At 45.9% G+C, this 10,918-nt stretch overlaps 1 protein-coding gene across 1 annotated transcript; it reads left to right on the top strand.

The window, feature by feature from the left end:
• Window positions 1-270: 270 nt before the first annotated feature.
• Window positions 271-6,822, top strand: LOC136628764 (protein huluwa-like). The gene is made up of 3 exons (XM_066604863.1): window positions 271-903; window positions 6,222-6,417; window positions 6,650-6,822. Exons 1-3 carry the CDS (start codon window positions 271-273, stop codon window positions 6,820-6,822), a joined length of 1,002 nt encoding a protein of 333 aa, XP_066460960.1.
• The last annotated feature ends 4,096 nt before the right edge of the window (window positions 6,823-10,918 follow it).

The following is a 10,918-nucleotide window of genomic DNA, read 5'->3' as shown; positions in this document are numbered from 1 at the left end:
AGTTGGGCGGGAGGTTATAGAGTCTGAGAATGGATTACTACTATGCAAGTTGAGTCTTCCTGGTCATAGTGGGAATACAACCTCCAGTATGTTGTAAGCTGTTAGTGCACGTTGGGAGTTGTAGTTCCGCCTCAGCTTGCAGAATATTGTTGAAGATGGCAACCAAACCTGATCCTGGACTCCTCATTCCAGCTCTTGACCCTAACCTTATGTCTCCAGTCTCCCCTCCCCCTTAATCCTATTCCAAATACTCTAGAATTTGGTAATACCATGGTGTCTGTGACCCCCTCTCTGCCTGCCCTAATTGAGGGGAACCCTACAGCCCAGGCGGCTCTAGCTGTAGAGCAGAAGTTGGTTTTGCAGCCCTCTCTTACGCTCCTGGTTTTTATCCTCCTCCCATGTATAGTTTTAATGTTCCTCATCAATTGCTTCTTGTTATTCTATCGTCATCCCGTTGTAACCCTGAAAAAAAGAGGTAAAAGGCGAGGATGGATATCAGGGGGTAACAACGCCTCCTATAGGAGCAACAAGACAGGACCTAATAAGCCAAAGCCCAGATATCCAAATAAGTCTCCGTGTGACTGCTACTGTGGGGCCATCGGTCAAGGTTTGGAGGCTACATTGGCCCTTGACGAAGGTGCCCATGTGTCCTTTGATAGACTGCAGACCACTGGGGAATGGTCTCATAAGCAGAATGAGACCCCGGTAAGACCTTGCTATCTACGTCAACCCCATGCTACATCTGTGCCCTGTCGCCCCTCTAGACCCCCAAGGTCTCAGGAGAGAGGGGTTAGCTGGAATGACATGGAAGACGATGGAGGTGGTGGAATATCGTACAGCGAGGAGACTGAGCACTACGCTGCTCCACCCAACACGCCGGTGGCTACAGAAACGACCCCCGGGGTAAGTTAAAGATTTCTTTAGAAACTATCACAAAGTTTTGTGTTTTTTAAAGTACAGCTCTCTAGCTTTTTGGGACTGCTTTTCAAGTAGTATAAATAGCAAAGCCGTAATAAACCGAGATCACCACTTGCACTAGTATTTTGGTTAGCAAATTTGCCATGCTTTATCCTGTAGGCTCATTAGCAGAATGCAGTTGTCTACCAGCCATGGGGTATTAATGATGGAAATAGGCTATGTCTACACAGGCAGAATGTGCTGTGGGTTCTCTGCAGCAGCAAATCTACAGCACAAAATCCTGCACCATTTAGGCTTGGTTCACATGGGGGGGGGGGGGGGGGGGGAGAATGTCCGCACGCAATTCCGCTCGTGGCTCCTAATCCTGGGCTTAGCCAGCAAAGTGAGATTTTGCAAAAATCTCGTCCACACGCTGTTGCCAAGCCGCATGGAAACGGACATGCGGTGTGGAAAAAAAGACACAGCATCTCAATTCTTTTTTCATTTCTGCAGCGGCCTCTCTATAGGAAGAGATGGCCACAGTGAAACCCATGGCTAAAGGCAGCGGGTTTTGAAGCTGCGCTTTTCCAGCGGATTTCTCGCAGTTTTCAAGTTCGGCCATTCCGCGAGAATTCCGCTTCGTGTGACCCCAGCCTTATTTTTCCTCAGTATTTTGTGAGCCGAGCCAAACCAGGAGTGGAATATGAAAAGAGAAAGTATAATGGAAAGTTTTGCATTTCTTCCGTATTTTGTACCCGCTCCTTGTTTAGCTCGCAAAATACGGAGGAAAAATACGCCTGTGTGAATAAGCCCTTACTGTGAATTTTGGTGCACATTTCACTCCCTCATTTGAAGAGGTAGAATCTCCATTGCAAATCTGCTGCTAAAACTGACATGCTGGGAATTTTTAAAGGGGTATTCTGGAGACTTGATGAAAACTTCAAAATTTCCCTGACATTTTCACATACTGCTATAATTCCAAACGTTCATCTAAATCATCAAACTGAACCCCAGTAATTTGGGGGGAGGGGGGTTGCTGTCCTTTGTCACCGCTGCTTTCCAGACAGCGGAGCATACAGGTCATAACCACTGGATACCAATGGAGAACTAAGCAGGGGACAGACAAGTAAAGGAATATCTCTGCAGCTTTGTAAGATAAGTTATAACATTATATTGGAAAGTTACATGTTATCGCCTTATAAAGCACGCAACTTTCACTTTGATTAGCCGGAAAACCCCTTTAAATACCGCATGACAGGTCAGGTTGAGCACTGATTTAGAGTGGACCTTTTTTTCCGCAGTGTGTGGGCGAGGTGTAAAACTCTCTTCCCCATTTCTGCTGCTCTATGGGCTGCTACTTGGCAAAATTTGTGGCAGTTCTCAAATTCACAGCAACCCCCGAAGGGAAAAAAAAATTTGATCAGTGGAGATCTTGCTGCTCAGACCCTGCTGATTGCTTTAAGGCTGGATTCACACGAACGTATATCGGCTCTTCAATCCCCCACCACCCCACCCCCCGGCAGATGAGGACATCGTATACCGGCGTGAAAACCGATCCGATATACGTTCGTGTGAATCCAGCCAACAAAGGGGCTGCAGTAATCGCTCCGTGCCCATTTTGGCTGTCTTTGTTGCTTGTTCACTCCTCTCAGCAGCTGAAGATACACACATAGGCGTATAGAAGATGTCTGTAGACGTCTCTGGACCCATCTTCAGCTGCCGAAAGGAGTCGGTAAGCAACAAAGACGGCACTTGGGTAAGCGCTGATGCCTTCTCATTTCAGCAGTGGTCTCAGCAGCATGACTCTCACTGATCAAAACTTTTGACATGTTGCAAGTTTACAGAATGTCAGGAAGAAATCCCCCACTACAGGCTAAAAAACTAGTCGCAGCCACAAAACCTATTAGAGATTCACAGAAATGTGTACTGTATTCATAGTCCAAGTATTTAATTTTATTAGTAATCAAATTCTATTAAAAAAAATAAAAAAAAACCTAGCTGTGCCCTACAATGTCCCAAACTACAATATCAAGTTGAGCAAGCGGAGGATCTGCCCTGAAAAGGGTGTCCCCACACTGGAGCCTGACCTGCTTCTCCCTATATTTCCTTAATTTAAAAAATAGGGTGAAGATGAGAGGAGGGGGAGATGCTAGATACTAAGATCAGGAGAAGTTTATAGAAAGTGCAGTTACTCTCTAAGGGCACATGGAGATGAATTGATTCTGTAGTGGAGATCACCATGACACTCTGCTCTGTTTGCTCAGAGGAAAAGTCTGAGCACTTCTAGTACAATTGGACAGTACTATGGTGAAATAAAAAAACCTGGTGCTTGGCGCGTAAGCCGTGGACCTATTAAAACACAGAATTGAGAGTGGAATACTCTAGAGTGCTCTGAGAGAGCAAAGAAACACATCCTATAGCAACTAGTCTCTCTGTCATGTTGGGAGGTGTAATTGTAGTGCACTGAAGTTAATGTGACCTTTCCAGAGGTTTCTAGGATGTGCCCGAGTGATCTAGGTGTGTCTCGTGCATTTGTAATTGTCCTTATTTTGCTTGAAGCATGAATCAGCTTTGAATGTTTATTGCATAACTGCAGCAGGTCAAGAGTTAAAGGGGTTGTCCCGCGCCGAAACGGGGTTTTTTATTTTTTCAACAGCCCCCCCCGTTCGGCGCGAGACAACCCCGATGCAGGGGTTAAACAAGAACACCGGACAGCGCTTACCTGAATCCCCGCGCTCCGGTGACTTCTTACTTACCTGCTGAAGATGGCCGCCGGGATCTTCTCCCTCGGTGGACCGCAGGGCTTCTGTGCGGTCCATTGCCGATTCCAGCCTCCTGATTGGCTGGAATCGGCACGTGACGGGGCGGAGCTACACGGAGCCCCATTGAGAAAAGAAGACCGGACTGCGCAAGCGCGTCTAATCTGGAGATTAGACGCTGAAAATTAGACGGCTCCATGGAAACGAGGACGCTAGCAACGGAACAGGTAAGTGAAAAATTTCTGATAACTTCTGTATGGCTCATAATTAATGCACAATGTACATTACAAAGTGCATTAATATGGCCATACAGAAGTGTATAGACCCACTTTGTTTCGCGGGACAACCCCTTTAACTGTCTGGTATGTGATATGTCTGTCTGAGAATGTATCTTTTTGTTAGTCATGTAATCGTTCTGTGTATATGTGTTTTGCAAGGATGCCGTGCAATGCAGTCTGCTTCTGAGTCTTGCAAAAGAGTCCGAGGGCTCCAGCACACTGGTGATAACGATATCAGGATGTGATTCACGTCCCGATCTTGCTCTCGCAATCCTTCCGATTTCAATGGGACACAATCGCTAAAGGAATCCCCTGCTGCAGCTGTCACAGCTGCAGCAGTGCATCCTGATGTTCTCCCGATACTGGTGCATCTTGTCTCCACCAGAACTATGGGTGGAGGCATGAGTATGTCCTGTGGGAGTTATAGGGAACGCCCACAGCTCCCGATTGGCTACCTTCATAGCAGCTGAACACAGCGGTTGTCACCCATCAGGGTACGGGGAGACAGAGAGCTGGGGCAGCTTCTGTGGGACGCTGGTGGCCCCAAGGACAAATTGCAGTGGAGAAGGGTGGCGGCGTACGTAAGAACACATTCAAGCTGAGGAGGGAGGCCGCCGAAGATACATTATTACTGAGAAGGAAGGCTGTCTGGGACAGTGACAGCGAGGGACTGGAGCTGAGGTGATCCACTGCTTAACTACCTGCAGTTGACTGCTGCGCTGGCTTCAGCAGCCACGCCAGCCTCCATCCAGCCATGGTGAGAGCAGGGCTGGACCACAGGCTTCCAGTGCAGATTGCAGTGTGGCCAGGGAGACTGACAACGCAGGAGCTGAGAGCGGCGGGGTGAGTGACAGAAGCCGGGGGGGGGGGGGGGGAGTAACAGTAACCGTGATAAAGACTGTATTAGTCGAAATGTTGAATCTTTTACATGAAGCATTAAAGATATTTTGTTTTATCAAACACCTTTGATGCTCCCACTTTATGCGACAGACTGGATACTTGAGGGGACTGGAGGTCCATGGTCCCTGGGTTGTGGCTCTGCAATAATTTAAAGGTACACCTCTGCTGAAGATTGCATGCTGATTGAGTGCCACGGGATTACGTGGACTGTGTATTCAGGAGCCGTGAGGGGAGATTGGGAGCAGACAAGAGAGCAGCGGGGTGAGTGACAGGAGCCATGAGGGGAGATCAGGGGGAGACTCGGAGCACACAATCCAGCGCAAGTACTGCCTGGAAAAGACTGACAACGCAGGAGGCTGCAGCAGACAAGGGAGAGCAGCAGGGTGATTGACAGGAGACAGGAGTGAAAATGATGGAAGTAAGCCGGGGACAGTGACAGGAGTCGAGAGAGGGAAGATGATAGCAGACCCGGGGAAAGTTACAGCAGGGTCAGGAGTGGACATTGCATTCCCCCTGGGGTGCATAAGCCAATCCACTGTTGTGGATGTCACCTGGCCCTCCCCTAAAACTCAACCTGGCCAATCAATGTCTCCATTCATAGTTCTGGTGGGGACAAGATGCACCAGTACCTGTTCTCAATGGGGCCGGCAGCAGCAGCCCCATTGAAGTATAAGCCCTACCCCGAAAATGATCCTTAACTGTAAAAATAAAAAATAATAATGCATCACCTTAGAAGCGCTGTCATCTCTGGGACATCTTCTAGCCGGTTCCCGGCACTCTTCTTCAGCTTCTCTTCTGGTCGGGGATTGAAAAATCCCTGCCTCCTGAAAGTGCTGCCTCCGATTGGTCACAGCGCTGAGCCAATCAGAGGCAGCGCTCAGCCATTCATTGCTGTCTCTGAGAAACCTCTGAGAGACAGAGAAAATTTTGAAGTGTTTAATTGTCTTTGCATCAGAACTAAGAGCATGGAACAACGTTCTCATCTACTGTAACTCCAGAGTCTACTGCAAATGTTTGAAGGACTGTAATTGTAGTTTTTCCACCTTTTATGCAAAAGTTGAAGTAAACTGCGTATCTCCAGTTAGCCTCACAAAGCTTCCATGACTTGTCAGTTATTTATGCACACACCAGGGGTCCATCGTGTTGGAGATACCGGCGTCACCGTGACAACACATAAAACCATCGCTTCCAGCAATAGACTCTCTAACCCTTTTTTCCACTTTGCGCGACTGAGCAGGCAGCTTGTCGGGTGGGATCATAGAGCCACCCATGACGGCCATCTCTCGGACGCTCCATAATGATTTATATAGAGTAAAATAGTATTGTACAATGGCATGTTGGGTTTGTAGTGTTTTATATAATGCACAATATCTTCTCTCCTCTTAAGATGATGACTCCGAAGGTAAAGTTCTGCCATAAGACCAGTACACAGAGGAAGACTCCTAGAACACCCTTCAACCCTTTGGGGTCTATACTTTTTGACCATCCCAGCAGCATCCCCACGAATGATACGCCAGCAAGATTTTCAGGCAATGGCAGTTACCTGGGTCCAGGCCTAGATGGTGATTTTGGAATCAGTGCAGGTCAGTGCCTCCAGAAAGTACTTCCACCCACAACTCAATCAGAGGTGATGGCAAACTACTGGAGCTGAATATCATGTCCAGATAATGTAGAGCGAGCAGGAACCCTCATTAAGCTGCTCTGTCTACCCACTTAACATTCATCCCATACCCAGGGAGGGTGTCCCTCATAGACATATGGCAATTCTCCTGATTTGGCCTCCGTCCTCACGTTCTTCTCATGTCTCTCCTGCAGGTATCTCCCTGCACATCTTATCCTCAGACAGTGACTCCGGCTCCCAGTCTTGGGCCTCCGGGATGGAATGGGATTACTATGAGCCCTGTTATATGAGGAAGAATCGGCTCCGCAGGGAGAACAGACAGAACCAGCATCTCCCAGTCATCTGCAGCAAGCAATACTGGGTATAAGTGACTGTACGCCAAACTGAGGACCACACAGATCTGCACCCCAATTCCATATCCTAGTTTTGTCTTGATCATCAATTTTTTTACCTTTTCCCTCACTCATTGGACCAACACTTTCCACTGAATTGTAAATGACTATTGCACATACTAAAACCCTCACGTGTGAATTCATAGACGCACCTCTAGAGTTTTCTTTCACTTGCTTCGACATTCTAGTACGGACAGCCTTCACTCCATATGCACACATTACCACCATCACTTATGGAACTTGTCTCTGCTCACTGCACCCCCATATTCGCTAGGATTGAGCCTATTAGTTATTTGTGAGCTGTTGGGGTACTCGTCAGTTAACCTGATCCCATCACTCATAGCGCACTCCCACTATTTATAGGGAACAACTTTGACCTGCACTCCCCATTATGTATAGGGGACACTTTTCTATACTCACCAGTCTTCACCTTTTTTGTGTTGTATATCATTAGAGTAGTTTGCACTCCACTATTCCTCCAGCACCCCTCTTTATGCCACCTGTACACAGAATATTTACCTGTTCCCCAGTATTCTATGTTCGTCTGTCTAGCACACACCCGTCACATAGTCATTATTAGCCTGCACCCCGATACTTTCCCATCACATTTACTCTTCCCATACACTATAAACCTTTTCCACACACCTAGTACACAGCGCACATTTCAGATAACCGTAAAAGGGAGCAATTTCTATAAATCCCTTGCAGCACCAGTTTCCCCCCCAACACCCTGCAATATCCTATCACACTCCTGGTCCCTCTTCCTCAGTCTGCGGAGTCCTCATGTTCAGATATTTTAAATGTAGATTGAATTATTTATTAAGCAAAAATATTTTATTTTGTGATCGCATCTTTTGAAAACTTGTGGCACAGAGGAGATGGTGACAACCCCAACTTACGGTGCGTTAACGCGTTGCTGATTTGCTGCAGTTTTTATTGTGGGTTCTGCTTCAGATCTGTAATTTGCAGCAAATCGGTGATGTGTGATCGCACCCATAAGTGGTTAACTTATTAAACATTGTCAGTGATACTTTGAGTCGTAAACTGAGACAAAAGTAATAATGAGATATATTAATGCTCCAGACAAAATGACGCCGGGAGTGGACTAACCTGGCATCACTGCCCTCTGTTTGTTTCTATGTTGTGTAATGCTTCCCTTCTACATGTAAGCCTCAATACAGGACCAAGCTGAGATGGTTGTGACTGATGGCCCCACCATGGACCTCTAAAGTGACAGGATAGGGCAATCGGTTAAAGTCTCTCTAGTCTAAAATATTTAACTATTAATATGCTGCATAATATATAAACAATGAAATAATATTGGAAACAGTCAGCAAGCTGGTATAGTGATTGGTGTAAAGACGACCTTTTCCAGAATGCAAATCACTACAGCAAGCTCTGTGCAGACAACTAAAAATTAGCGGAAAATTTCAGCTCTTAAGCCTCTAGAAGTGTTAATGCAGCCTGAATGTTTTGGGTCTCTGGCACACTATCCTAGTTGGGTCTATGTGCTGTCCGTACTAATTAGCAGACAGCACAAGACCCATTGTAGCCTGCAGGACTATGCAGACTGCCGATTTTTGGTCTGCGTGAAAAAAAACATTTAATGTCCTATTCTTGTCCATATCGCAGATCAGAATTAGGACATTCAAATGCAATTCAATGTGCAGGCCGTCCGTGTATCGGTGTCCAATGCAATGCAAGTTGCGCCTGTACCTCTGGGATGTAATTGGACACAAGGCAAGTGTGTCAGAGGCCTTACATAGAGACTCAACTTTATATGTAGATTAAAGGGGTTATAAAGTTTTCCCTTATCAACAGAATAGGGAATACCTTTTATGATCGGTGCGGGTCTAACCGCTGAACCCCCTGTAATCCCATAAATGGGTAGCGGTCACACATGCGCCGTGCCATCTAAGTACTTGTACTTTGCAATTTCCAGGGCAGTCATTGAAATTGATGGAATGGCACCATGCATGTCCGACCTGCATCTCTCATGGCTGCTTCACTCATGTAGGGACCATCTAGACCTCGCTTCTCAGGATTGCATGAGGTTCCAGCAGTCTGATCCCCACTGATGAGTTACCCCCTATCCTGTGGACCGTATTGCCCTATTTTGCGCTCCTGCCCATGTATACATGTGTCCCCTGTTTAGTGTTATCTGCCCCCTCCCTGCTGTTCTGTCCTACTCTGTATCTTTTGTGCATTTATCAGTATTGTATATGTGAGACTGTGGTCGCTGACACCATTCGCTGCTCAAAGAAAGTTATTTTAACTCTAATTTATTTATACTTTTATTTATTAAAGAATTCAGACAATTTTTCTCTGTTCATTCTGGACTATTTATTTCTCAACATACATCCTTCTATACATGACTTGTATATAGACCACTGCAACGGTTCCACTCATATCCATGTGGAAGTCAATATAACACAACATTATGGTAGTGTCTATATTGTTCCTGCCCATTGTAGTGAACAAATAACATTACACTGTATAAGTACAATACACTGTTGGACTCTAGTGGTCAGAGGCAGTACTGCAATCTTGGTTTACCCTTAGCATAAATTTGATCCTTAGCAATTGGAGCCACATTCACACAATATTCGAGATGAGAACAGATCCTATTAAGGTTTCCTGGGAATGTAGAGTTAATAACTACAACGTAGGTGCATAACAGGAACCTACTATAAAACACACAGGATCTTTGAGAAATCGTACAGAGTGTGAGTATAGATATGGAGTACTATGATGAAGATGGGTAGTGATGAGAAGTTTGAAGTGCCTTGTCCTGCGGAAGTAATCCCCTTATCATAATGTACATGGTGACGAGAGATGCTGAGTAGTGGGTAATTCATGTTGGTATTTTGCACGCACCTGTCAAATGCACAAAAAATACAAGAGACACTCTATTTTCTATTCATTTATGCAGCGCAAGAGCCCATTGAAATCAGTGGACTTGCTTAACCCCTTAAGGATGCGGCCCTTTTTTTCCCCATTTTATCTCCCCCCCCCCCCCCCCTTTCAAAAAATCGTAACTCCTTTATCCATCGATGTTGCTGTATGAGGGTTTGTTTTTTGTGGGATGAGTTGTATTTTTCAATGGTGCTATTTACTGTACCATATAATGTACTGAAAAACATTTAAAAAGTTCTAAATGGAGTAAAATGCAAAAAAAGACATTCCACCATCTTTCAGTGTGTTTTGTTTCTACAGTGCACAGACTGCAACAAAAAATGACATGATAACTTGATCCTATGGGTCAGTAAGATTACTACGATACCAAACTTGTAGGTTTGCTTTTGTTTTTTCTGTACTACTTTTATTTTTCCCAGTCGTCTCCACGACAGCACTACCTGGGACATACCAACTAAAAATTCCAGAGTGGGATTTGTGCCGAGAGGACCTTACGGCCAAAGGTCATGGCCTCGTCTAGCTGCACTTTTACCCTATAATGTTTAACAAAAGTGTGCGGCTTCTTCCAAACTGCGGCTTTGCATATCTGTTCAATGAATGCTGAACTATGCCTGGCCCATGAAGAAGCTACTGCCCTTGTGGAGTGGGCTTTACGTTCCGAGGGGACTTCTTTATTTAGCGCCTTATAAGCTTCTGTAATAGCCAGGTGAATCCATCTGGCTATGGAGCTCTTTGCTGCTTTATTCCTCTTATTTGGGCCGAAAAACTGGAGAAACAGGTTGTCGTCTCGTCTCCACTGACTTGTGGCGTTAATATAATTTAGGACCGCTCTCCTGCCGTCCAGACGTTTTTATCGTTGTCACTTCCAATAAGAATGCTTTGATCGGCTCGAATGGTTCTGATGACATGGCCTTCAGGACCCAATTTAGGTTCCAGTCAGGAAATATATTTGTGGGCCTGGGTCACAACCTGTCTGCAGCTGTCATGAATCTGCTGATCTATCTAATCTCTGACAGCTTGGTGTCAAACAGGGCACTAAGGGCCGCTACCTGAACCCTTAGTGCTTGGGGGAGGCCCATATCCAGGCCTTCCTACAAGAATTCTAAGATTGAGGGGATGTCCGGGGAGGAACCCTGGGATTCCCTCTCCTGCCCC

This window comes from Eleutherodactylus coqui, chromosome 5 (genome assembly GCF_035609145.1).
Source record: "Eleutherodactylus coqui strain aEleCoq1 chromosome 5, aEleCoq1.hap1, whole genome shotgun sequence".
NCBI lineage: Eukaryota > Metazoa > Chordata > Amphibia > Anura > Eleutherodactylidae > Eleutherodactylus > Eleutherodactylus coqui.
The sequence above is the reverse complement of the archived record's forward strand: the minus strand, read 5'-3'. Positions and strand labels throughout refer to the sequence as shown.

Coding starts and splice junctions, on each gene's coding strand:
- LOC136628764 (XM_066604863.1), top strand. CDS start 271: ATGGTGTCTGTGACCCCCTCTCTGCCTGCCCTAATTGAGGGGAACCCT. Junction 904..6,221: donor CTACAGAAACGACCCCCGGG/GTAAGTTAAAGA, acceptor TCTCCTCTTAAG/ATGATGACTCCGAAGGTAAA. Junction 6,418..6,649: donor TGATTTTGGAATCAGTGCAG/GTCAGTGCCTCC, acceptor TCTCTCCTGCAG/GTATCTCCCTGCACATCTTA.